This window comes from Podospora bellae-mahoneyi (genome assembly GCF_035222275.1).
Source record: "Podospora bellae-mahoneyi strain CBS 112042 chromosome 1 map unlocalized CBS112042p_1, whole genome shotgun sequence".
NCBI classification, from domain to species: Eukaryota; Fungi; Ascomycota; class Sordariomycetes; order Sordariales; family Podosporaceae; genus Podospora; species Podospora bellae-mahoneyi.
Window position 1 is genome coordinate 5523779 of NW_026946359.1, and position 25183 is coordinate 5548961.

Consider the following 25183-nt stretch of genomic DNA (forward strand, 5'->3'; position numbering starts at 1 on the left):
GCGTTTAGCTTTTTCTTTGCAGTCTGTCGTTTCTGGAAGGGAGACTTGTTTTTTAGGGGTGTGATACCCCCTTGCTTCTGGAAGAGTCGTGTATTGTTTCAGCTCTTTGCTATCTCTTTTCTTACTTTTTACTATACCACACTCGACACACGCAAGGATACAGCGCTAAGATATTTTTTGCGGGGGGACGATTGTAGTTTGAGTATTGGGTCGACGGGTCTGTTTGGCTCTGGATAGAAGAGCACATAATACCACTTGAGCAGTATTTCTTTGCTATCAATAACTACTTTAACTCTACTACTCTTAACTTTTGGGGCTGGGTGGGCTGTACAGACTTGAAGATGTTGTGAGTTCGAACTTGCTTTTAAGATGACTGCCTACAGTCGTGATGCACTTACTGCCAAAGGAGGTTGGTTGATCCTTGCTTCAGATACATATATTCATACACAGTACCTCTTTTGCTGCTCAAATGGCGTACATGTACCATGTGTAGCCAAACACATACTGTTAATCGTCCTCCTGATCCACACATATCATACAAAATGAAGCATAAGTTTACATATCCTGCTCTATCAGCATCTCTTACACCGATTACGCCACCTGGGTATCTGATTTCCTCCTCTATCACAGTATCTACAGCTCCTCCTTCCCGCCTTGAGCGGCCTGCTTCTTCTTGCCCCCCTTATTATTCACCCTCCTCTGCTCGGTCACCTTCTTAAGCAGCTCATGACTCCAATGCTCTTTGTCCTTCTTGTTTCCCTTGACCCACAACCTCGCATGCCAATCCCAGCACCTCTCCACAGGCTCTTTGCCTTCTTTGTGTCTCCCCTCACAGACAACATCTGTTTGCTGTGTTCCAATGGGCCACTCACCGAGCGAGGCGCCCATGTCGCCATCAAGGAAGTTATCCAGAACCAAGATGGCTGCTTTCCTGGCCGCTGGCTCAAAGTCCCCATTGTTTTGGTCCTGGAGGTTCATAATTTGAAGGATCTGCTCCATGCCGTTGTTGGAGAGGAAATGAGACCGGATTTTGGATGATTTCAACAAGCCAGAAATGGAGGAAATGCGAGCTTTGGATACCGCTGGGTCGGGTTGCCCAGAGGAGGGAATGAGCCGCCAGATCAGGGTGGAAAGCGGCTCGTCTGAGCAAGAAGAGGCAAGGAGTTTGGGCCAGTGAGTTTCGATTTCGGAGAGGGCTTTGGGGTTGTTTTGCGTGACTGATGACAAGGTAAGTGCGGCCACTCTGGCGCGAGAGAGAGTCTCGGGTGATGCAGAAGCGGTAAACAAGGCGGGGGTGTTGGCTAGGCAGAAGAGGTTGGCGATGGTGTCGTAGTCTTCTGCTATTTTGAGGCCGTAGTAGATGTCATGGGAGACGTCAGAGAGGCTTTCCAGAGCTGAGTCGATGTCCAGGCCCTTCTTAAGATATGTCAGAGACTCGAAAAAGGCGGCCGCGTCGTTTCCAGCGTGAGGATTGCTTTTGGGTGGTTCCTTGATCTTGCCGTCTGGATCGTATTTCGGGGCGTTTTTGGGAAGTTTTCTGGGCCTTTGTGCTGGTTCTGGTTCTGAATCAGGGGTGTCGACGGTGACTATGGAGGAGTCTACTGGAAGACCGACTAGTGATGGGTCAACCTCCTCATCTGGGATGTTGATTTTGGCTTCCTTTTGGCCGGTGTTGATGTCGAGCCTGACGTGAAGACCTAAAGGAAGATCTTGATCGGGGTGAACGATCTGGAACTCGTGGGTTGGTTGGAATATTTTGGGATAGCATTCAGCTGGATCAGTTGTGTGGCATATGAGTTCCACCTCCGCAGTTGGCGACGTTGATGGCGGCTCCTCTGATGCTGTTGTGCCTAAAACCATGAGGCCTAGGAGGCTAAGAAGGCTGATGGGAAGCATCTTTAACCGGGTTTGAGCCATCTTGTTGAGTGTGACGCCCAGGCTGAGGGAAGGGCGCTTTAGTCAGCGGAGCTGGCTTAAGTGATGTAGATGGTGGTGAGTTGAAGCCGTCAACTGATGGGATGAATCTAAATACTTGAACAGACGCAAGCTTGTCCTCTTATTGCAGGTCTCACACCTGCTCAAAGCCAAATGACTCAATTAGAAGGTAAAAGAAAGGACAGATTGGCTATTGTCTTCAACTTTGCCTCCTTGAAATACCTCCCCAAAAGGGGCAAAGCGAACACATTGTAATCGAGGGCTGGGTGTATACTTTACGGGGCAAATGCTGATTGGGTAGGCGCTTGCTGACACACCCCACCGTTGGCCGCAGCCTTCAGCCTTGCGGGAAGACCAATGCCACAAAAGAGAGCTCTGACATCAAAGTCACGTGCAGCTTTCGCAACCTGTGGATGCCAAGAGCGGGATGCATGCTTGGTGAATGCAAGGTCATGGGCAAATTGTCACTCACCAACATCTTTCCAAGCGACTCGATTGTTTGGAAACCCTATAGCTTCGATATTTGAGTTTCCGGACTCGTCCAACTCCCGATTGCGGTATTGACTCTTTCCCCGGGAGCAAAGCAAACAAGAGCGGGGCTGCGGAGGACCAAGGTGGGTCCCCTGAGCTCTACGGATCAAGAACCCAGCTCCACGCGCAAACCGACCGCCCGATCCCACAAGTGACGACGACGACAACCACCACCATGTCGGCTATCAGACAGAGAGCGGCCCTGCTCGCCCGGCAAGCCCGGCCGCAGGCTGTTCGCAACACCAGACGCTATGGCTCGAGCCACGGTCACGACCACCACCACGAGCACACGGTCGAGGAGAAGCTTGGAGTACGTTTACCCATAGCCAATTCGGTCATGATGTCGCTTGGGACCATCAGAAAGTGGAGGACATGTGTTACGAGTCGGTGCTGACTTGCTGGAATAGACTGGCTTCTATCTCTCGGCCGCTACCCTCGCTGGTACCTGGGTTGTTTACAAGGCCTCTCGCCCCGGCACAGACGGCGAGCTGTCGACATTCAGCAGGTGGTTGAAGGAATGGGCGGACCTCCACCAGACTTGGGAGACACGAAACGATCTGCTCGCTGCTGCTGTCGAGCAAGCCGCCGCAGACAGACATCTCCTTCTCAACGCCCCGCGCAACAGAACCCACGATTTGAGATTTCCCGAGTACGTTTTGGACTTTCCTATCCCTACAGTATGAAGAGGTCTTGAGAGCAGCGTTCTGCCTTGCTGGAGCACCGTTGCATATTTCGAGGACAGTTACTCGCGCAATTGGCGTCTGAACTGGATATTGCAAGGAGACCCTCTTGGGCAGCTCCTGTCTTGGCAAGGAGGCCTCAATTGGGTCTAATTGCTGGTTGTCCAAACCCTCAACTGAGGCTGCTCGTGGCTTAAACAGGCCGAGATAGCTGGGCGGGCAGTCGTTCTCCCAATGCCTGAGCTCATGAGACAGGCGCTGTGCTCTCAAGCCCTTAGACTGCTATTGGTGCACTGCATGCATACTGACACGTGACAGGGTCTTCAACACCGGTTCCCCCTTTAACGTTCCGGCTGGACACTACGTGAACATTGACAAGGTGGTTGCCCATTACCAGCAGCAGCATCTCAAGGAGGAGGAGCGCAAGGCCAAGAAACTTGCGGCGGCCGCCCAGCAGTAGCTACTTCGTTTGAAGAAGGTCCTACATCGTTATTTCCTCACGCGTTCATCATACCAAGATACATTACCCACTTTGGGATGTTGTGGCACATGTACATAGGTAGAATCCGAGCGGCATTGGTCAACCACAACACAACGTCGCTTCCTTAACCTTTTCTCGATACACCACCGTGTTCCTTCTTCCTTCTGCCACTCCGTTGCTTCTTCACTTGCACAAGCGCTCCTTCTTTTGACAGAGTCGTGTACCATCATCTCTCTCACGGGCCGTTGGGGTTTTCTGTTTTGCTGCCTACGCGCGAAGCTCAAGCACATGCACACATTACCGATAACATTTTCCACTCAGCCATTGGAACTGGCACCCTTTTTGGACGACAACTTTCTTAGCTGACATTACTTTTGTACCCTATCACCATGGGGTCGGTTGCCACCAACGCAAGGGGCTCAATTGATGCCCGCAAATCAGCCAAAGCACGTCGTTTGTTCTTTCCCTCGCTCTATCTGCCCGCCCCCCCCCCCCTTGAAACACCCCAGTTCACAAGACAACCGCCAATGCCAAGAACACAATAGTGAATCCATTTTTTGGCCATGCTAACACGCTTGCTATGGCTCCATAGATCACAAAAGCTCAAGAGTCTCGTCCACCCAGTGACGCACCCGCAATTTACGTCGACTTGATTGACCCGGACATTGGCTATGGCGTCTTCGCTGCCCGTGACTTCCGCAAGGGGGATTTCATCTTCCACGAGGCCCCTTTGATTGACCCAACAGACTTCTGCGAGCTACGTGAGTTCAACGATGAGCACCATGGACCAGGGCAGATGCTAGATCTTGTCACTGCGTTGTCGTTGGCTGACGCCTCCCAAATGCGGTTTGCCTTCCCTAAGCTGGCCGCGGAGCTTGGCAAGACATTGCCTACCTCCCAGGAACTCACAGGTGCCGATTTGAATCCACTTTTGGGGACAAGGCTTGTACATGGACAACTGGCTTGGCCTCCAAATGAGTTGTGGGAGAAGTATGACAAGTATATCAAGCGCATCAGGGAGGGAGTTGTGGCTCGAGGCGGTGGCTCCAAGGCATCTGTCGAGGACAGAGTGAAGATCGCAGCCGACTTTTTCAGGAGTCATGCCTTCCAGGCCGAGATAGAGGGAAACCAGAACCCACATCCCGCGGCGACGCGGCCTGCCACGATATACCTCCTGGCAAGTTTGGTCAACCATTGCTGTCAACCCCCCGAGGCCAGACGGGTACTCAAGAGGAGGACAGCAGCTAAGGATTCGCCCGTTGTTGCCCGAGAAATTCCAGAGCTCCGCCTCGCAAACTTCCTCGCAAATTTGAAGAAGGAGAGTGAAAATGCAGACAACACGGCCAGCAGCAGCAAAAGTCCCAGCACCGGTGGCAAGGCGGGTACCAGTGACAACAATACTGCCATCGGCAGCGGCAGCAAAAACAATGCCGACGATTCAGACGCTATCACCCCAGCCCCCAAGACGGCACAAGAGTCCACTGGCACCAAGGACTTCAGCGAACACTCTGACCCTGACGACGGCGAGGAAGAAGAAGACAATGCGTCGGGTTCGAATTCCCTCAACCAACGGCAGCGAGGACCCAACTGCGAGTGGCGCATTGGCCCAGGGCAACTCGCAAAGTTTGTACTACCGCATCACATTGCTGTGAAGGCTACGAGGGATATCAAGGCTGGGGAGGAGCTCACGTGGGACTATGGAAAGAAGAAGCAAGGGTTTTCTTGTCGTTGTGCGACGTGCCGTGCCGGGACGGGCAGGTCTTGCTGTTATTTGTGAATAGCAAATGGCAAAAAATTTGGTCGTTGGGTCAGAGGGGTGTGCTTTTGGTGGAAGATGAGGAATGCGGATCAGACGCATTTCAACCTGTGAGGTAGTCTACGGCGTGAAGAAGACTGGGATCAGGGTTAAGCTGGTATTGTTCAAAATAGCGGATTTGTTGGGGTTGTGGTTCAGAGTTCCATGGCCGGGTTAGATAGAGGCACAAGGTTCTGGAGAGGATAATGCGAAGCGTTTGATATTGGTAGTTGGCTCTGGAAGAGTTGGAAGGGATATAATATGTTGACAGCACTGAATATCAGCGATTTCACACTCGTGAATTGTTCTGGACGGGTCGTGGCCAGTTTCAGGGGCGATGGCTGTTTCTGATTGCGGGGGAGCTATCTATTATGTTGTGGACGACAACTATTTGCTGGTATTAACCTTGAAAAAGACAAGATCCGCGGGAAGTGGATGTGGTTAGACTAGATCTTTTGGAAGAGAGTTGATCATTGATGCTTTGATATGATTGAAAGCTTGCTATCAAATTCCATCATTCTAAAGGGAGGTGAGTTCACCGTCTCTCCTGAAGGTCAATCTTGGATAATGATTCGGCGTGTTTGTACACAGGGCACAAGTCATGTACCTCGAGCGATAGCCAAGAGGGCAGTCAAAATGGTGTAAATCAGAGGAGCTAGCAGAACCATCCCCTATCTTCTGGGCCCTTTGACAACAAGAATAGCAGTCTAGATGACTTAAGACGACAGGGGAGACGTTCGTTGCGCTCGTATTAGCAAAAAGCATCAAGGCAAACAGAGCCGGGACACAATACACACAAATGCTGGCATCAAGAATTGCTCGAATCAGGAATGTGTTATTGGTCTAATTTCAGACTGATAACTACGGCCTAGACGTCTGTCCCTTTTTGTTGGCATGAATCATCATGAAGAGGTCCCTCCAGGAGCTCTCTGTTCATCACTTCAGAGTGCACTATCAAGCGTTGTGCGTTTGTTGTTGTCGGAACCAGCACTCGAATTGCTCTTTTGTGTACTATCTTTTCCCTAAAACCAAGATAGCCCAGGCACCGCACGCATAGCGCATCATGCCTGTGAGCAGACCGTTGTCCCGTTTCGCCGAACCCATGAGAGACTGAATGCAAGAACCACCAATATCCCAGCCCTTACTTGAGGGGAATGAAACGAGAAGAGTGGGTAGCACCGATACCTGGTCTACCGTGCTTGACGGGCTTGCTAGGGGGGTGTCAGTCATTTGACTCTTGCAGATACCAAGTCGGAGGGGCGAGCCTTACTATGAGATAGAGAACTCGCCAAGGTAGTGGCCAACCATCTCAGGCTTGATCTCCACCTGGTTGAACTCCTTGCCGGAGTAGATACCGACGACGCTGCCGATCATCTCGGGAACGACAATCATGTCACGGAGGTGAGTCTTGACGAGATCGGGCTTCTCGTTGGGCTTAGCCTCCTGCTTAGCCTTGCGGAGCTTCTTGATGAGGCCCATGGGGCGGCGCTTAAGACCACGGTTGATCTTTCTGCGGGCACGAGCGTGGACGACATCGCGGAGCTCGTCGGAGGTCAGGTCAAGGAGACTGTTGCAGATAGCAGGTCAGCGCTTTGTTCTGGCCCATCAAATATAACCATCCCTCAATTTCCCAAGCATTCGCCATCATATGCTCATTTCCCTATTCGCGAAACATCGTCCTTCTCATTTGAGCATTGTCGGATTTGGTCGTGGGGTAGTGTGGGCGAAAAAGTAATCGGATCAAGGGCACCTACGCATCGAGATCGACACCGCGGTAAGAGAACTTGCGGAAGGTTCTCTTCTTCTTGAGCTCAGCGGCCTCCTCGGCGTTCTGTTGCATGTCATGTCAGCCATCGTTCCCTCACACATGAAGCAGTCGCCATCGTCGTTTTTTTTGAAGAGCCCGTCAAGGATATGGCGTCGTCCATCAATCAACAGCGACAGAGAGAGGTTGGACATACGTATTCGTCAGCCATGTTGTCGGTTGTCGAGTGATCACGATCTCGCTCGGTTCGATAGTGCTGGTATCGAAGAGCGAAATTCAGACAGTCGCGATTCTGGAGGTGGATTTGACTTGGGTGAGCGCAGTAGGCCTTGGTGAGTGGTCAGCGCTGGTTCTTTCGGACCCACTCACAAAATTCGTAGGGCTCAATGCCCTCACAAGCCCCGCGTTCGGTTGGACGGTGGCTGCGCTGCTCTTGTGGCTCGTGCTGTGGCTGATGGGGCCTCAATTCTTCCCGCCCCCACCTGCAGCACTTCCACTCAGTTCACTGGCAAACGCGTTCGTCGCGACTCTCGCAGTATCCGTATGTCATATAAGTTTTTGGGATTCCCTTCCAAGTGGTCATGCTTTCGACATTTATTTTCTCCTACTCTCTTTCAAAATCTCACAGCAATTTCACGACCATGGGCTTGCTTCTTTCAAAGACCATGATTTTCTCTCGAATTAGAGCTCTTACACCAAGTTCGAGTTGATAGGATTGTATTTGGCAATTTTCTCACCAACAGCCTAGCTTCGACCAAGCCGTTCTCTAGATGCGCTGGAAAACAGAAATACTAGAGCGCGCCCTTCCACCCCACGCAAACATGGTGTTCTCTGGACAAGACGATCCCAAGGCGGCATTGTTCAACCAAGCTGGCTCCCAGTAGAACAATCCATTGCCCCGATTGACGGACCGAACAACGTCTGCCACCTTTGTCACATACTGCACCTGCCCAGCCTCGGAAAACGGAATGCTTCGGACATCGGCGGGGAACTGATATCTTGGATTCGGGCACTGAACAGGCCAGTTGGTCTCGACGACCTGAATCTCCTTGCCCCAAGTGTTGGCCATGTTGGTCAAACTGGTCTTGAGCGCGCTGAGTGAAGCCGCCTCGGAGTAGAATGGGTAAAAAGACACTCCCATGATGTCGTAGTCCGACGCCTCAAAAGTTCCTTGTCTGAGGACGTTTGTGTACCAGTTGTTTTGAGTATTCCAGTTCCTGTGTTAACCTTCATTAACACCTGTTTTCCCGTTCTGAAGCGAACAAAGAAAATCCTGGATCTAGGGTTCTTACCATCCATTGTCGAGATGGATCATGATCTTTGGCTTGGGGCTAAGCCTCGAGTCTTTGATACCCCAGGCGGCGCTACGCAGCAGGCGTGCGATGTTTCCCCAGTTGTTGATTCTTCCTGTCGGCCACAGCAAGCCAGGTGTGATCTCATTGCCGATGGAGATGATGGTTGGCTGAATGCCGGCATCTTGGAATCTGTTGCAAGATTCCAGGGTGTAGTTGTACAGCTTCCAGGAAAGATTGTCGATGTCGGTCGGCCATCCGGAGGGGATACCCTGCTTGCCCGGGTCGGCCCAAGTGTCGCTGTAATGGAAGTCGATGTACACACCGAGCCCGACAGCTTTCGCCCTTCTCGCAAGCTGGATGTTGTAATCCATGTTGTACTCGCCATTGCTGGGGTTGACCCAGACACGCTGCCGAACAGTATTCACGCCATTCTCAACCAGGATTCTTTCGAGGGGCTTGGTGTTGCCGTTGACATCCTTGAACGACATGCCGGCCCGCTCCTCTATGAGAAGAGAAGACCAGTCCACACCTTTGTAGGTGATGGCGGCGTTCACAGCTGGAAGCCCAGCCAAAAGCAAAGTTGACAACGATGGGAGAAGCATTGTGGATAACGGGATGTGATGAGTTGGTGATCCGATCCAGGTACCTGGGCCTTGTCAACACCATACGGGCATACCATGGTTTTATATGATCGACCAGGAAACACCCACCCAGCCTAGGCATCAAAGCGATCTCTCGTGATTGCTGGAAACCAGGTCCACATCCCGGATTTGTTACTCTAGAAGCCGTAAGCCAACGTTTTTGGCGGCATCGAAAGCCTTGGCAGACATGATTTGCAAGCTTATGTCTTTGAAAGTGCGGAGGAGTGTGTGAATTGCCTTTTCGGTTCAGCCTGGGTATCATGCCTACACAAAAAGGGCCGCCTGTGAAGCGAGTATCACAGAACCCGCCAATCAATCTACATCAGACGGTACTCCCCCACACTGGCAGTTTCTCTTGGATGGGAAACAAGAGCCGTTTTGGAAACTAACAGCAGCTGGCTTCCAGTAGTAATTAAGCAAAACTACGGCTGCCCATCAAATGAAAGCCGGAGAATGGCGCGCTTGAATCTGGGGTTGAGTCTTGCCACCAATCATGTCTAGGCTTCGGCTCGTGACGTTCCGGGCGTTACGGTCACATTAAAGATTCAAGGCCTGGTACTTGGCTAGGAAGTGGTTCTTTCTGACGCTATTCCTACACGGAAACTGACAGCACCTATAGTATCATATCATTGCTCGTCCTCTGAGACCTTCCATACAAGCCGTTCACCAGACGGGACCTGGTCCCTTAATAGCTGAAGGGCATTCTGTGCCCTCTCCAGCAGTGTAGCACCTTCGACGATCCTGGTCCTGTTCGGTTTGATAGCGCCTTGAGCCAGCAAGGCAGGAATGATCTCGGGCTGGAGTTTGTCTCGATAGAAGCCGTTCTGTTCAAGATATATCAGTCATCATTGTCACACTCTCCTTCCCGGTTCAAGATAACTCACCTCCTCGTAATTCAACGTCCTCACCCCCATGACCTCAACCCCTTCTTGCCACACCACCCCCTCCACATGCTTTTCATCCGCCGCAAACACCGGCCTCCTCCCCTCTGCAGCAGGAACCTCAATCACAGGCAACATAACCGCCACTTTACTCCCTCTCTCTGCGATCTTGCTCAGCGGCTTCAAAGTCCCATCTCTAGACCCAATACAATCAACGAAATACGGGATCCTGGGCCCCGCCCCTTGTCCCCCTTCTCGGTCAAGATACCTCCCAATCTCCCCCACCACCCCAGAACTCCTATAATCAAAACACACCCTCGCCCCTAGCCTCCTTAACTCCCCATGATGCTTCCCGCTCGCAACAGCAATAACATGATCATACCCCCAATACTTGAGCACCTGTATCACATACAACCCAACCGAACTGCCCCCTCCCCACACCAGCACCTTTTTCCCCTCCCCACCTTTAAACCCTCTCGGCTTCGGCCAAGGCAGCCGTATCCCCAAATCGGCACTCAGACAATGAAAAGCCGTAACCAAATTCGCAGGCACCGTAACCGCCTCCCTCAACCCCCAGCCTACTATCCCTTGGGGTAGCTTGGAGATCTTGTGCACCGGGACTGTGACGTACGTCTGGAAGCCGGCCTCCCTCGGGTTGCCGTCGGAGACGAACCCAAAGACTCTGTCGCCTTCTTTGAGGGTCTCGTGGAGCTCGTGGTTGATGTTCAGACCCGAGGAGGAGGAGAGGCTGGGGCTGAGCCAGAGGGTGACGATTGTACCTGCGAAGGCGGTGCCGAGGTGGAAGGGGAAGGAGGGGATGGCGAAGTTGCCTGCGGCGCGGTGGAGGTCGAGCGGGGTGGAGCAGGTCCAGGTTACTTTGATGAGGGCTTCGTTTGGGTTGGGGGCGTGGGTGGGGGTTTGGAGGAGGGTTGGGGGCGCAAAGGGGGAGGGGAGGACGATGGAGGGGTGGGTTTTGGGGGCTGTCATTGTGGTGGTGGCCGGGTGTTGATGGTTGGTGGGTGGTGGAAGTAGGCGGGTGGTGATGGTAGGTGTGTGGTGATAATGGCTGTGGTGGTGATACTTGCGGGATCCGAGCAAGTCGAAACCAAAGCAGATAAACTGTAATGTTCAAAATGTCACAGTCGCAATGCAAAACCCATAACTGCCATTTGTCATGAGGAAAAAAAAAAGTGAGGATAGCGTGTGATAAAAGTAAGGCTACGACAGTGATTAACAAATTCTGGGTCTCGCTTGGTATTTATCTGCTTGGTTGCGTTTCCCTGCTTGACGGGATAAACGTCCGTCCCCCCCTTCCGACCTCTCTCGTTATTTGTCGGCTACATATTCGTCCAACACTTTTCCTTGGTAAAAGAAAGGGCTGAGTTGGCGGGTATCACAAAGTTTTGGGCCCGAATCTGATAACCCGATTTCTAAGCCGTATGGTTCTTGTCTCGCTCTCTCGCTTCCCCACCCTGTTCCTGTTTGTTTGTTGGTTGTTAGCATGTTCCGTTTCAAGTTCAGTCTCTCTCTCTCTCTCTCCTTTGATCGTTTCCCAGTTCAGGGCACTGCCGAAATCCGGGCATATCTGCACGTCGTGGTTGGCTGGTTGCTGCCCAGGTTTCATTACGTCGACGGTTCTCTCACACCACACCACTCTCCCCCCCTGCGAGGGCTATGTGTCGTGATGGCGAATGGGGAACGCTGGCGAGGGCTGGAATCAAAGAGGGAGATAGGGCAGGGAGGCATCCAAACCGGTGCTGGAGAGATATCGGGTCAGAGGCTTCGTAGAGTTTTCGGCGATGCAGAACATTTCTCAGGCGGGAGAGCCGATTGGAACGTGGGGTGCAGAATGGTGTGCGGTTAATCATGACCTGGCCCCAAAAGAGGTCGTGACCGCCTCTATCTCTCGTTGTATCATCCTACGCAGAGACCGGGAGCCGTATCCGGGTTGGATTGCATCTGCATACCCCATGAATCACACTGCAGTCAACGACTAGACTGATACCACGCTATCTTCTTCAATGGCCGTTGCCGCTGAAGAACAAGGGGCGGTAAGACATGAGTGATACGCTAGAGTTTGAAGCCAAATCATGAAAATTGAAGTTTTGCGAAACGCAGGGGTTGGTGTGACATTTTCTTCCTCGCATCCCAAGCAGCAAGTATGCTCAAGATTGCAATGAAAAGAAAGAGGGATAAAAGCCGGTCAGACTTCCATCGATACCCACCCCGCTTGAGCGCCCAAAGGCAAGACCTCAAGAAAATCAGGGTACAGATCATCGCCACTCTCTATACAGTTGCAGCGCAAGGCCACAGCCGCCACCTTTGCAGGCAGATCGAGAGTAAAAGGCTTCTCACTGTTGGGCACCGAGGATATCGTTCATCAACCCGGGTGGGATCTGTGGCTCCTTTAGGGAACACAAAAGAGGACGACTACTATAGAAATGATTCTCTGAAGTATTGTCGACATGAGGAAAAAAAGAAAAAGAAGATTGAAATTTTGGCAGACAGGTCGAGAATATATACTGGTGGTGGGGTGGCCAGTGCACGCCTGCAAATTCTGTGAATTCGCATGTGCTCGCACAGACCACTGAAGGTTTTGCAGCCCCACTCCACGAGAGCTTGTTCATGTCAAGCATCCCAAGGAATTCACTCGAAAAGCTTACAAACAGATTCACTGGCTGGTCGTGGCCGTGGGAGACTTTCCAGTGGCTGTTGTGGTGGCTGGCGATATCTTGAAGAGCCGTTGGCTGTACCAACACTCGAAAATGAGGGGTTGTCACATAGTTCCCCTCGATTCAGTGCTGACATCATGATGGGCATGAAAGCAGCAAACAAATACTCGAAAAAGGCTCTACAGTAGTCCAGGAATACCGTTGACGTCTTTGACCTTCCTGTACAACTCTCTTGTACCTTTCAATTTCCTTGCTCTCGCTCATTTCTTCGCATTTGCTTCCCTCAGAGCGTCAGATGTCAGTCTGGACAAGCAAATGCCGAGAGCCCCTCCAAAACCGGTCCCTGCAGGTGCCAGAGTGGAGACCAAGAAGCTGGGCTTCGCACGGTGCTTGTAGGGAACAGCTCTAGAAGATGGACTAAAATAGCATGTTGCTGAAGTTTAATATCGCCAGAGCCAGTATTGAGATCAAGAGTTCGTAAAGACTTGAGGATCTGTCGCACAAAGAATCGGCAAGGGGCATTCAAAATGGTGGTTGCCCGAGTCTTTGTAGCACTGTGGATAGAGAATTGGATCCGGTTGTCCAACGGTCGCTAGCCACTTTGGGATGCAGCTATCCGCGTCTTGTCGCGAAATGGACAGGAGGAGATCCTCTCCTCTTGTCGCCGCATTCGCTGACCATTTGACATGCGGCAGAAGCTCGTAGCAACTTTGCCTCGGATGCTTGTTCTCTGTGCCGTCGCCATAGACGTTGAACTCCCTCGCCGATGAATATTCTCCCATGCGATTGGGCTTCCCCTCCCCGCTGCGCCAAACCTTCCGAGCACATGCCGTAATCTTAGCCATTCGATAATTCGATTTTGGCAGATTGGTTACGAGCTGAGCGATCTCACGGCAACAACATCCGACCACACTTTAAAGCAAGTCAAGTCGCCAACACCACCACCGACAACGGCTACACTTGGTCCACCAAGAATTGTCGACCACTCACCATGCCATCCCAACGGCGCCTCCGGGCCCTTCTCTACATCGTCCTCGCCGCCGTCGTGGTGCTCCTCTTCTTCACTTCGCAGGCCCGCCATTCACGAGAGACGGGCGCGAGCAAGGACTTCTACCACAAGACGATGAATGGGTTGGAGAGGGAACGAGGCGGCTCGCAGCAAGTGATACCAGCGCACGACCACGATGCCGACGGCGACATTGACGAGGACGACGCCATCATGGCCAAGGAGATGGCTGCTCAGTTGAAGCAAGCAGAACAGAAGGCAAAGGAAAATGCCAACGCAAAGGCACCCAACAAGCCCGACGACCCCAAGAAGGTCATTGGTGTTGGAAGTGCGGCAGGTGGTCACAAAGAGGAAGAGGACGGGGATCTGGAAGTGGAAGAGACGCCCGAGGAGCACCAAGTTGAAGTTGAGCTTGACTTGATATTAAGGAAGTCTCCAGGTTGGTTTCTTTTCTCTCTTTGTTGCCACCGTAGTTGCTCATGTGCTTTGTAGTCATCATCTTCTCCAAGTCGTACTGCCCGTACTCTAAGCGCGCCAAGGGCATTCTTCTTGAGAAATATGTCATTGAACCGGCGCCATATGTGGTCGAGCTCGACCTTCATCCTCTGGGCCGCAAAATCCAGGACAGGTTGGCGATCATAACCAAACGAACCACAGTACCAAATATCATGATTTACGGCAAAAGCATCGGTGGCGGCGACGACGTTGCTGCACTCGACAATGATAACAAGTTAGCTGCCAAGATCAAGGAGTTGGGCGGCAAGCGGGTCGAGGTGTCGAAGAGGTTCTCCGAGAAGTCGTCATAAGAGAGGAGAGGGGCAGATTTTACCATGAAGACACACCATACCTTATCATGCAGCCGCTCGAGGCGATAGAGCCACATGCCAACTCAACACCCCCTCCCTCGATATCAACCATGTGTCTTATACCGCCATGGGCGCTTCATTTTCTTGGATTTAAAGCAACAAACATATGGACTTGCATTATTGGCGTTTTGGGGCATATTGACAGCAAAGAAACTTATACCATTTCAGGGGCGGGCTGCTCGGAGCGGCCCTTTGTTTGAACCAAGTCTCTGTATAATAGTTTAGTTCACTGGAGAACGTTTTAATTCACTGACCGGCACAAGAATCAGATGTTGCTGCAAAGACATCTGACAGAAGTTCCCGGGTGCTATCTCTCAAGGTACACCGCAGCATGTGGGAAGAAGATGTTTTGGCGGGGTTGGACTTGCAGCACTGCCTGAATGATACCTACCTTGAAGTACGAAGTAATGGAGGCATTATTCTTTCAGATACACACCGAGTTTCCGACATTCCTTTGTGATTCCGGATGACCATGCTTTGTCCCTATCTCAACCAGCAATCGGGCACACCACCCCATCACGTCTTCTCATGATATGCTCACGACATCATCTCGCAGCCGCTACCAGCCGACAAGCCTACCTAGATTCTCATCTTATCTGGATATAGTAGGCACGTCTTGGGTGAAGCTGCGGCAATCGGGGGAACCGTCTGCCAGGCTAGCTTGGGCACCTGGTTCCTGATGCCAAGATCCGCGCACCTTGCTGGCTCCTTCTTCGTCACGGCCATCAAGGTGCATAGATACTGCCGTCGAGGTTCTCTCCCCCACAACCACCCTCTCCTCCCGTCAATTTATCATCATCCATTTATTCCTGCATCTTTTCTCTTCTCCCATTGCCGCTCAACTTCTTCTTGACTCTATCAAACGATCACCGGCTTGGTTTCTCCTTATTAGCAGCTTTTGTTACAGGGTTAATATCTTCTTACCATCCGTCCTGGCACTACCGGAATAGCTACACCACTCCTATCCAAACTGTCGCTGGCATACACTTGAATAACCACCCAAAATTACATACAACACACACATATACGGTTAAGGCCATATCAGTGGAAGGGATCTCCACCCTCCACCCCGACACCATCATGACCACCAACTCTGCCACAACAACGACCACGTCGCTCATCAACGCCGACATAACCCTCCTCATTGCAGAGCAAACCGACCTCCCAACCTTGCTCGCGCTAGCCAGCACAAACAAGCACCTCAACGGCCTGATCAACACATACGAACACTCGATCATCAAGTCCAAAATCACCACCGCTATCCCAAACCCACTCCTCCAACCTCCCCTCGGGTCAGTCCTATCCTCCCACAGCTCCTCCATTCGCCAAATCCTGCCACCTTGGTCCTTCCAAGTAGCAGCCGAACTCGAACGCCGCCACGCCCGCACCGAAGCCATGTTCAACATTTCCACCGCCCCCCCAACCCCCTTGATATCAGCCATGTTCCGCGTCCCATCTTTTGCGGCGCTGCCACGGCAGCAGTTTACACAACTGGTCGACCTGTTCAAACGGGCTTGCAGCCTGGCGGATCATATCTGTGATTTGGCGCTGCTGGTCAAGATACCGGCCATGGCGAGGGAGCTGTCGGCTGTGGATCCGTACGTGGTGCAAAAGGCGATCCACCGAACGAGGCAGGGGTTTATTAAAGGGTTGGAACCGTTGGATCTGGCACTGTTGACGCATTTGGCGGCGTTGGGGGGCATGGCGTATGCGGAGGAGATGGGGGAGTTGATGAGTTCTGATCCGGAGGGGTTGGAGAGGATGGTGGCGTTCAAGGAGACTATTTTACGGGAGGGGAGCGCGGCGCTTTGGGGTTTTTTACATCCAAAGGAGGGGGAAGTGATTGAGGGGAATGGACCACCTTCTTTGCCGCCTAGGGCGAGGGGGAGCGGGCTTGGGAGGTATATTGCGGGCAAGGTGGAAGGGGTGTTGAGGGATTTGCATGCTTATGAGATGGGGCTTAAGGAGCGGGATCATGAGGAGGCGGAGGGAGAGGGGGAGGGGGAGTGGGCGGATAAGGAGGGGGTGAGGGAAGGGGGGTGGGAGGATGATGATGATGATGATCCGTTTGTTGTTTTGCATGGGCTTCATCAGACTGTCATGGGTGCCTTTCCTAAGCCGGTTGAGGAACCAAAGGATGATGGGGGGGATGCTGTGATAGAAGATGAGAGTGAGCAGTGGGAGGGAGAAGGGGTTGATTATGAGGAGGTGGATATTGAGGGCGAGGATGTGAGTTCTGAAGAGGAGGGAGAGATAGAAGAGGAAGAGGTAGAGGAAGAGGAAGTTTTCCCTGTTGAACCTAGAGAACAGTTGATCCTGGAGGTGGTTAGAAGTGCGGTTCCATGCTCAGTTTAGAGAGGGACAGATGTATATACACAGGCGTTCAGACATTGGCTTAGCGTAGGGGTCCTTTCTTTTCTTGTGTTTGGGTTAAGCATGGAGCTGCAGGCGGGGTGCAATTCGGGAATATACAGGGCAGCGATGGAGGTATGAACGGGCTTTTGAATTATTGCAGGGTGGGCCCTGTGTGTTTATTCAGGAAGCCTATCTGGTCAGGTATGATGATGCCGCCCACATACAGTTAGGTGGCAGGTTGGTCAGGAGGGAACGGGGTCCATGACGGGACGGGCAGTGGATGGGACTCTCAGTACAGCGTTCGTTTAACCTTGAGGTTTTTCTGCTTGGCAGAAAGTTTACGTATACCCTTTTGGTAGGAAATTATTGCTATTCCAGGGTTTCTCATGACCTCATTTCTTGTTCTAGAAATAGACCTGCTGTGTTCCATTTCCTGGGAAATTCGCGGAACCGCCCCTGGCCGGTGAACAACAAAGGTGTTTCCTGTCCGCGACAAAGACACTGTTCGCTGGACTCTCCAACAAAAGTATTGTAGGAGAGACTAGAAGTTATTTTGGGAACAATCTCATTGAACAAAGGGCTTCTTCAGGTAATATTTAAGGATGGGACACCCCTCTCGTAATTCTTTCTTCTCTTTTCTGGTTTAGACATTCAAAACCAACAGGAAAAACGATCAGAGTTTACTACGACTACTACTACTACTATTTGCAGCTGGTGATCAACACTTCTCGTAACAAACACAACACTCATCACTACCCAACTATAACAACATCAACAACAACAACAACAGCCACACCTGATCACACAAGATGTGCCACAAAACTACTGTGAGGCTCGGGTGTGGTCACAAGTCGAGTACCCTATCCTCAATCGCCTCCTGCCGCCGCCTCGCCAAGCTTCAGCAAGACGAGGACAAGACCATTCGGTTGTTTTCTCGCTACAAAAAACTTACCAACTGCGGTAATCTTACCAGGGAGGATTGCTATGACGAGGGCCGGATTTGCGGCTCTTGCTACGAGAAACGGAAGCAGGAGAAGCGCGAACGACTGGAGAGGGAGCAGAGGGAGGAGGTGAGGCGCAATGAGCGGAATGCTGAGATCCTCCGTGACCGGGTTGAACAAGACCGTCGGGAGCGGGAGAGGAGAGAGCAGGAGAAGAAGAAGGCTATGGAGAGAGCTGCTCGGAGGCAGAGGGAGGAGATGGAAGAGGAGAGGAGGCGGCAGGAGAGGAGGGCTTATCGGGAGGAGATGGCCAGGAAGAGGGATGAGGAGGAGAGGAAGAGGGAATTTGAGAAGAGGGCGAGGGCTGAGAGGGCTGAGCGGGAGGCTAGGGAGATGAGGGCGAGGCAGGAGAGGGAGGCGAGGGAGCGGGCTCAGGCTGAGGCCGAGAGGAAGCGGACCGCGGAGCGTAATGCTGCGCGGCAAAGGGAGGAGAGGAGGAGGCGCGAGGAGATGGAGAGGGAGGAGACAGAGGCTAGGGAGAAGAAGAGGAGGGAGGATGCTGAGCGTGCTCGGCGGACTGCTGCTTCTTCTTCTTCCAGACGGCCTGTCCCTCCCCCTGGCCGTCTTTCTGAGCGTCGCTTCTTGAACCTTGACGCTGAAGCTCGGAGGCAGCAGGGGCTCCGCAATACACCTACACCTCTTCCTCGGCCTGTCCAAAGGGGCAGCGCTGCTGTTCCTCCTCTTCGTTTTGCCACTCGTCAGACTCAGATTCCCGTCCAACGCGGTCCTCAAAGACCGGTTCAGGTTGTATCTCCCATTCCCTCTCACTTTGCTCAGGCTGCGTTCATTGATCGCGGCTCCCCGGCCGTGGATAGGTCCCAGCCCTTCTATGGTCCTGGTCCCTCTCGGGCTCTAACTGATCCGGTTGATGATATTGTTAATATGTATCAACAGCGTAGCCCTGTCGTTGATGTCTCGGAGCCTTTTAACCCAGGCTTCAGGCAAGCTGTTAACCCAACTAATCCTAAAACTAATAGAAACCCCGGAAGGCGTATTGGACTGGGCATCTATGTGCCCGGCTCCGAGAACCGTTCTGGTCTTCGTAGGTACTTTGGTCGTCCCACCCGTCCTTCTCAGCATGTTCTTGACAAAGCCAGAGCTAAAGGTAAAAGCAGAGAGTCCAAAATTCCCTTCCCCCCTGGGCGCAACGTCACGTTTGATGCTACTAACAAGCCAGACCGCATCAGAAGAACCGAGCCAGGGCCGAGCAATTCAGGCTCGCCAAGCTCATGGTCCTCAAGTTCAGGTGAGTCCAAAGCGTCTAGTCTTCCCCCTCCGCCCGAGGGCTGGAGAAGGGATCGTAACTACCATCCCAGGAGTCCTGTGCCCCGCCCTGTGCCTCAGGGACCTAAGCCTACGGCTGCTCATCATATCAGGCCCAATACTGACAAGCAGCCAAGGCCACCCACTGACACCCTCTCGGCCTCATTCAAGAGAGTTCTGGCGAAGTGTCCTCCTAAGACTAAAACTAGGAGGGGTAAGGTCTCGAGGTCGCTCAATACCCTGCTTGCTGGTCGGAAGACTCCGTCTCCCCTGGCGGGCGCCCTTGATGGAGTCTCTTCTTCGAGAAGGTGAGTGTGTCATCTAACGTCATTCGTTACCTACCTATCATTTCCTTTGTCTTTAGAAACTTCATTCAAGTGAATGAAGTATATATATACAGGCATGAATTAACACATGCATGTCCCAACTCCTTTGATAACATATTTCTTTTTAACAAAATTTATATTTCCAATATGCAATGTGATTTTGATGTGATTCATACTATAATGAGCCTGTGCCTGTATAAGTGTGCGTCTATATAAGCGTGTGTGCGTCTTGCAAGAAGAGTTGGTAAGACTGAGTACCTATCTACATACTATAGCCACCGTCAGATAGGAAGTGAGATCCCTTGTAAGTATTAGAAGAACAATGCAATTGTTCTTGGAACAGGAGGCTTATATAGGTGCTCTCACAGGACCTTCTCGAGTTGAGGTTAGCGGGTTAGAAAGGGCAACAAGTAGGGAGTAGAAAAGAGAGCCGAAACCCATTCAGACCTGTACAAAATTGTCATTGAAAGGTTGAAAAAATGTTTAAGGAGAGATTCCTATCTCTTAGCTGTCACTCGAAACCACTTACACGCAAAAACCAACCCCACATTCGCTCACCGCGGTAAACAACCCCCTACCCACAGCACCCAGCTCGGCCCCACTTTATTTCTGCTCCGACCTCACCTGTTCAATCGCCGAATTTTCCCACCACAGCGACAACAGCTCCCGCGACGCCGCCCCCCAGCGCACCACCGCGGTCACTCGCTCGCCAGTCCCACCACTTCCAATCCCAACACCTCACCTCACAAATCAAAACAAATCCCCCTCCCAACCGCCCACAATGAGCAGAACCCTCCTCCGCTCCCTCCTGGAGCTCCGAGCAACAGCCACCACCACCCGGCCTACCACCTCCCAGCTCCTCCGACCATTCCTCGTCCGGCACCTTCACCAAACCCCCTCCCAAATCGACCCCCTCCCCCAACAAACCCAACCACAACAACCCCCACCATCACCAAACCAACCCCCCGCCGTCTCCCCCATCCCCCGCTGCGGCGGCGCACCAAGAACCACCTCCCCCGCCACCCCAGAAACCCTCGCTCTCCTCCCCCTCCTGGCCCACCAGCCAGGCAAAAAGTACCTCCAGCTCTACATCCAAGGCCAAGCCTACCTCGTCACGCCCGGGGACCAGATCCGCCTCCCCTTCAAGATGCCCGGTGTCGCCCCCGGGGATGTCCTCCGGCTTAATCGAGCCACCGCCATCGGCTCAAGGGATTTTACCCTGAAAGGTCAGCCGTACGTAGACGAGAACCTGTTTGAGTGCCGGGCTGTGGTGGAGGGGACGGAGGCGGAGCCGATGCGCCTCAAGATCAAGAAGAAGCAAAGGTGCAGGAGGACAAAGACTGTGAGGAGCAAGCACAAATATACTGTTCTGAGGGTTAGCGAGGTGAGGATTAAGCTGCCGGGGCAGGAGGAGGTATAGATCTGGTGGATATGAGGAGATGGGAGCTTTCGCACCGAGAAAGGGGAGGTGCACGTCGACACTTGGAACATAGACGGAGGGGAGTAGTCAAGAATAAGGGAGGCAAGCGCAAAGGGGCTGCGAATTGTAAGATCAGAAAGAGGTTGTCATATATGTACCATATTTCAAATGGCAAGTTATTTGTTGAGAAGTGTGCATTATCGAGATTGTGTTCGGTTGTGACCTCAAGCTTTCAGCTGCTGAGCTGGACCTTGTTGTTGTTATGTTTCCTTCTGCATCGTTCACTTACAACAGATGACACCCTTACATACAATCGTTTGACGGCAAATAACCGCCATGTAGCCCCGGTTTCTTTTGAGGTCCCCATATCCCTCTACCCAACTACTTCGGCGTTGGTGATTTCGCAGCTTTGGTGTTTACTTGCTCACCACTACTGGAAACCCCAACTCTCGCTGATGCCTCCCAAAGCAACCCTCCGTTGTCGCTAGCTTTGTGATGTTATGTGCTAGTAAGCTCGATACTGGAGCTTGACTGGTCAACCCAATTCGTGTTGCCCATGTGCCGATCGGAGTCATTTTTTTAGTAGCCAACGCTGCCGTACCTGTCCTCAAACACATCCTGTCCCCGACCGCCTTGGTACACTTCCTACACCAGACCATCTCACGACTATGCTTGCAAACATCTTCAAGGGAGAAAAATTGGTTAGCCACATCACTTCTCGGTAGTTCATGATAGTCCGCCGCAACATACCCGAGATAATCACCGTCAATCTTTCCAATGGCAAACATCTCCCCCACCCCCGTGCGCAAACCCATGATCTTGATGCGCACGTGCGTCCCAGGCTCGATTACTATATCGGAGTGGTTGGTAAACTGAGGAGGTGTGGCGTTTGCGTCATATTGGATATCAGGCGGTATCGACTATCAAACCAACACTCATGTCAGTAACCCATCAAGGTGACCACAAAGGGGCGCGCGGGTTATGCCTACGTGAGTAGAGACAAAGATGCTCAATGGGCCGGCGTTGGAGAAGAAACCATGCTGATTAACACTAGTACAGATGGCATCGACAACTTCGCCCTTGAACGGCCTCCACACGACCGCGCGGTAGCCCACTGTAAACTCGGCCATGCCGCTGCCGGGGAGAATGCGCCCCTCGGACAGATCGAAGGTATCCATGATTGCGATGATGTAGTAGTCGCCGGTGCATGTTCCCTCAACATCCTTGACCAGTTTCGTCGTGACCAGCTCGGTCATGTTTTTGCCAAAGTAGGATGGGTGCAGCAGGACACGCCGCTCGAGATTGTGAAGGAAGAACATGTTTGGCGCGAGTGACGGTTGTCGCGTTAGGGTAGAATCGGTGGAATATAGAAGCTTAAGAAATCTCGAAGGTAGCTATTTGAAGCCCGTCGACTCTTTTCGTGTTGGTCTGCAAGTATCAGGTTGGCGCAAATCTTGTTCGCTCGAGGGACTGGTGGGTGTCTGCTGTCCCAAGGACAATCCCGAAGCGAAGGCTCCACCGCCGCGCCTTTGGGCGCCTCTTTGTTGGTAATTTAGCAAAGACAACTCTTCGATCAAGATAATAAAGAATTAATGATTACGTTGCTGCCGTTTTGATGTGCAGGGTGGCAGATTCAGGTGCTGAGATCGAAGGTCGACGGGGAAGTGAATGCGACTGCGATCGCAACGCAGTTGCAAGGCTGACGTTGTACGCGGTTGGGACAGCACTTATGGGGACGGGAGTACCGCGCTGACGGAAAATTGTTTGGAGGGACTCTTGCGGCTTGAATTAAGCTATTGGTCCGTGCGTCGGAGCTGCAGGAACCGCTTTTTCGCTTCGAGAGCTCCCATATGCCTTGGCGCACCAGGCCTGACGTTTTGATGAAGCTAAGTTCTGTAGTTGGTGCATTTTGGGGATAGGAAACATATGTCCGATTAATAGAATTCAATACATGATAATCTAATATCTCTTGGGTATGTGCATGGCCGGTTGTAGAAGCTGGAGTGAGAGCCATAGGCAGGCGGGATGTCACATGCTACAGCGACTGTGCTCTAGGCACCTCCAATTCTCCTCAAAGCAGTGGCTTTCGGGTATGTCCCAAACCTCCAACAGATCTCCCAGACGTGCATCTTGACCAAAACATTCGAGTCCGTCTGATGTGGCATTTACCCGCCCAACCCATCTCGCTGTAGCTGCCAGCGTCGTTCCCCCATGAGGAAGCAGCCCTGGCTCGCATTTTAGTGCCCCGCTTGGCGCCGTCCGAGGCACAGGTCAACTGTCAGCTCCATGGAGGTACCCAACAACTTTGAACGCGCTGCGAATTGGCCAACGTCGTCAGATCATCATTGCACAGCTGCCACGCCTCATCGCCGTCTGAAATACTAAGCCTCTTCCATGTCCCACGTCCGGACGCCGTGGCCTTCTCTGCCCTGATTTGTCCTGGACCTTGCCGCACCTGATCTTATTCTCTACCAACCATTTTAGTTAACTGGCCCACCGACTGGCCAATTGCGCGACTTTTCCAGTCAGGATTCTTCGACATCAAATATCATAGCAATTCTCGGCAACCCCTTTTCACGTTCAGGCTTCACCACCTAACCAACCTACATCTGACACTTCTAGCCCGCCATGTCTCTTGACCTCGAAAAGCAGCTCACCTTTGTAAGCATATTCCCTTGGCCAGAAAACACCACAAAGTTTCGTTTCGGTAGCCGCTAGAATGGGAGGCTAATTGTTTTGCCGGCTGTAGTATGGTGCATATCACCATAACCAAGTGAATATTGTCATTCACATGGTATGCGTACCGTTGATCTTATTTTCAGCATTCGCGTTGGTAAGCGTAGTTCATCATGATGTCAAGTTATGATTTCTGACATGTTGTCGCAGGCATCAAACTATGGCCCTTTTTTCACAGTGCCATCATGGTTCTCACTACCCTATCTCACCCCAAACCTGGGCACATTCGCAGCCATGATATGGGGAGCTTTATATCTCCTTCTTGAACCTGTCGCTGGAGGCGCCCTGGCCTTGATCTGCCTCGCCTCCGCGGCAGGCACAAACTACCTCCGCATCCAATACCCGGAGAGTGCCAACCAGACCGCCCTTGCCATCCATATCGTATGCTGGATCGCGCAGTTTGTCGGTCACGGCAAGTTCGAGGGTAGAGCCCCGGCCCTGCTGGACAACCTCTTCCAGGCCATTTTCCTCGCTCCCCTGTTCGTCTGGCTCGAGCTTCTTTTCATGATCGGGTACCGCCCCGAGCTCAAGAAGCGTGTCGACAAGGCTGTCGCGGTTGAGATTGCCAAGTTCCGCGCGCGGAAGGCTGAACAGGCCGAGAAGGCAAAGAAGACTCAATAAACGGCTTGCCGGCTCTCTCGAGCCACGCCGCCAGGCACTTTACAATGTCTTCGGTTGCGATGGGAGGAGGCAAATCAAATTACATGCGCTGGCCACAACAGCCACGGCCTTATTACCGAAAACAGAGTCGCGGTCTGTGGGGAAGAGGCTGAATCAGGAGCTTGCTAGCCCTACGAGTCGATTGGAAGCCAAAATACAGGAGAGGAACGATACTAACAAAGGAACTTATAGTATCGTGACAACGGACGAGTTGTTTTTCATTGTTTTTGCGAGATTGGATCGATCATCAACCAAGGCGCCATGGAGTGCAAAGATGGACATGCATTTGGAATTTGTATATTTTATGTTTGGGATTTCCTCCTCTCCGGCTGGCTTTCACAGGCCTGGAGGACTGGAAAGAATCCATTGTCTTTTTGAGTACGCATCGGTGGTGTGAACCAAGCACACAGGAACAACAGGAGCATCGTGGGGGTTAGGGTTAAAATGTGCAATATCAAACATAGTGGGCAAACACCAGGCACAGACTGTCTCTTTCAAGGTTGGGCACAACATTCTCAACTTGCACTTCAGCACCAAATCAGCCACCCAACACAAGAGCATCTTGGGCTTACCTCATACCAGCTCGTCGTGCACGACCACTCGTGACTGGTCCCTTAAAAGCAGCAAAAGTGACACATCATCCATATCCCTGCAAGGCTACGCGCCTGCCCCATAATAAAATCTTTATCGTTATCAGCAGCCACCAGCAGCTCTTGCCTTGCGACAACACACAACACCTCACACCGCGACAGCGCAATCCCCCAAAGACATCAACATATTTTTTCCTCTCTGTCGCAAACAAAGAACTCAAATCCCCGCAAATTCTAACACGCGGGAAGAATCCGCTCTTCTTTCTCAAGTAACAGCAAACCCC

General features: G+C 52.2%; 13 protein-coding genes across 13 annotated transcripts; 8 read left to right on the top strand and 5 right to left on the bottom strand.

Moving 5' to 3' along the window:
* Positions 1-633: 633 nt before the first annotated feature.
* Positions 634-2167, bottom strand: QC761_116620 (uncharacterized protein; the record flags this gene model as incomplete). Its single annotated transcript, XM_062874933.1, has 1 exon — positions 634-2167. The coding sequence occupies exon 1, from the start codon at positions 1915-1917 to the stop codon at positions 634-636; it is 1284 nt and encodes a 427-aa protein (XP_062738147.1). The 5' UTR covers positions 1918-2167.
* A 223-nt stretch (positions 2168-2390) lies between these two features.
* Positions 2391-3711, top strand: QC761_116630 (uncharacterized protein). The gene is made up of 3 exons (XM_062874934.1): positions 2391-2776; positions 2874-3115; positions 3465-3711. Exons 1-3 carry the CDS (start codon positions 2642-2644, stop codon positions 3604-3606), a joined length of 519 nt encoding a protein of 172 aa, XP_062738148.1. The 5' UTR covers positions 2391-2641; the 3' UTR covers positions 3607-3711.
* A 305-nt stretch (positions 3712-4016) lies between these two features.
* Positions 4017-5404, top strand: QC761_116640 (uncharacterized protein; the record flags this gene model as incomplete). The annotated part of the gene is made up of 2 exons (XM_062874935.1): positions 4017-4073; positions 4220-5404. The coding sequence occupies 2 exons, from the start codon at positions 4017-4019 to the stop codon at positions 5402-5404; spliced, it is 1242 nt and encodes a 413-aa protein (XP_062738149.1).
* A 1100-nt stretch (positions 5405-6504) lies between these two features.
* Positions 6505-7398, bottom strand: RPS15 (ribosomal protein S15; the record flags this gene model as incomplete). Its single annotated transcript, XM_062874936.1, has 4 exons — positions 6505-6633; positions 6693-6989; positions 7177-7253; positions 7384-7398. 4 exons carry the CDS (start codon positions 7396-7398, stop codon positions 6564-6566), a joined length of 459 nt encoding a protein of 152 aa, XP_062738150.1. The 3' UTR covers positions 6505-6563.
* Positions 7399-7953: 555 nt separating this feature from the next.
* On the bottom strand, positions 7954-9385 carry QC761_116660 (uncharacterized protein; the record flags this gene model as incomplete). Its single annotated transcript, XM_062874937.1, has 3 exons — positions 7954-8404; positions 8480-9128; positions 9193-9385. 3 exons carry the CDS (start codon positions 9383-9385, stop codon positions 7954-7956), a joined length of 1293 nt encoding a protein of 430 aa, XP_062738151.1.
* A 364-nt stretch (positions 9386-9749) lies between these two features.
* Positions 9750-11920, bottom strand: QC761_116670 (uncharacterized protein; the record flags this gene model as incomplete). The annotated part of the gene is made up of 2 exons (XM_062874938.1): positions 10008-11920; positions 9750-9947 (listed from the first exon to the last, which is right to left on the bottom strand). The coding sequence occupies exons 1-2, from the start codon at positions 10989-10991 to the stop codon at positions 9750-9752; spliced, it is 1182 nt and encodes a 393-aa protein (XP_062738152.1). The 5' UTR covers positions 10992-11920.
* Positions 11921-12165: 245 nt separating this feature from the next.
* QC761_0018680 (uncharacterized protein) lies at positions 12166-12567 on the top strand (the record flags this gene model as incomplete). The annotated part of the gene is made up of 1 exon (XM_062872050.1): positions 12166-12567. The coding sequence occupies one exon, from the start codon at positions 12166-12168 to the stop codon at positions 12565-12567; it is 402 nt and encodes a 133-aa protein (XP_062738153.1).
* A 1100-nt stretch (positions 12568-13667) lies between these two features.
* On the top strand, positions 13668-14488 carry QC761_116690 (uncharacterized protein; the record flags this gene model as incomplete). Its single annotated transcript, XM_062874939.1, has 2 exons — positions 13668-14121; positions 14175-14488. 2 exons carry the CDS (start codon positions 13668-13670, stop codon positions 14486-14488), a joined length of 768 nt encoding a protein of 255 aa, XP_062738154.1.
* A 1140-nt stretch (positions 14489-15628) lies between these two features.
* QC761_116700 (uncharacterized protein) lies at positions 15629-16903 on the top strand (the record flags this gene model as incomplete). The annotated part of the gene is made up of 1 exon (XM_062874940.1): positions 15629-16903. The coding sequence occupies one exon, from the start codon at positions 15629-15631 to the stop codon at positions 16901-16903; it is 1275 nt and encodes a 424-aa protein (XP_062738155.1).
* An 809-nt stretch (positions 16904-17712) lies between these two features.
* QC761_116705 (uncharacterized protein) lies at positions 17713-19479 on the top strand (the record flags this gene model as incomplete). Its single annotated transcript, XM_062874941.1, has 1 exon — positions 17713-19479. One exon carries the CDS (start codon positions 17713-17715, stop codon positions 19477-19479), a length of 1767 nt encoding a protein of 588 aa, XP_062738156.1.
* A 795-nt stretch (positions 19480-20274) lies between these two features.
* On the top strand, positions 20275-20913 carry QC761_116710 (uncharacterized protein; the record flags this gene model as incomplete). The annotated part of the gene is made up of 1 exon (XM_062874942.1): positions 20275-20913. One exon carries the CDS (start codon positions 20275-20277, stop codon positions 20911-20913), a length of 639 nt encoding a protein of 212 aa, XP_062738157.1.
* Positions 20914-21084: 171 nt separating this feature from the next.
* On the bottom strand, positions 21085-22534 carry RPB7 (DNA-directed RNA polymerase II subunit). The gene is made up of 3 exons (XM_062874943.1): positions 21903-22534; positions 21664-21833; positions 21085-21579 (listed from the first exon to the last, which is right to left on the bottom strand). The coding sequence occupies exons 1-3, from the start codon at positions 22230-22232 to the stop codon at positions 21330-21332; spliced, it is 750 nt and encodes a 249-aa protein (XP_062738158.1). The 5' UTR covers positions 22233-22534; the 3' UTR covers positions 21085-21329.
* A 438-nt stretch (positions 22535-22972) lies between these two features.
* QC761_116730 (uncharacterized protein) lies at positions 22973-24270 on the top strand (the record flags this gene model as incomplete). The annotated part of the gene is made up of 3 exons (XM_062874944.1): positions 22973-23574; positions 23663-23746; positions 23800-24270. The coding sequence occupies exons 1-3, from the start codon at positions 23542-23544 to the stop codon at positions 24268-24270; spliced, it is 588 nt and encodes a 195-aa protein (XP_062738159.1). The 5' UTR covers positions 22973-23541.
* Between the last annotated feature and the right edge of the window lie 913 nt (positions 24271-25183).

What these genes read in the sequence shown, in the direction of transcription:
- QC761_116630 (XM_062874934.1), top strand. Translation starts at nt 2,642, where the DNA reads ATGTCGGCTATCAGACAGAGAGCGGCCCTGCTCGCCCGGCAAGCCCGG. An exon ending in CGGTCGAGGAGAAGCTTGGA is followed by an intron (nt 2,777 to 2,873) that starts GTACGTTTACCC and finishes TTGCTGGAATAG; the next exon opens with ACTGGCTTCTATCTCTCGGC. An exon ending in CACGATTTGAGATTTCCCGA is followed by an intron (nt 3,116 to 3,464) that starts GTACGTTTTGGA and finishes GACACGTGACAG; the next exon opens with GGTCTTCAACACCGGTTCCC.
- RPB7 (XM_062874943.1), bottom strand. Translation starts at nt 22,232, where the DNA reads ATGTTCTTCCTTCACAATCTCGAGCGGCGTGTCCTGCTGCACCCATCC. An exon ending in GCATCTTTGTCTCTACTCAC is followed by an intron (nt 21,834 to 21,902) that starts GTAGGCATAACC and finishes TTGGTTTGATAG; the next exon opens with TCGATACCGCCTGATATCCA. An exon ending in ATTGACGGTGATTATCTCGG is followed by an intron (nt 21,580 to 21,663) that starts GTATGTTGCGGC and finishes TTGCAAGCATAG; the next exon opens with TCGTGAGATGGTCTGGTGTA.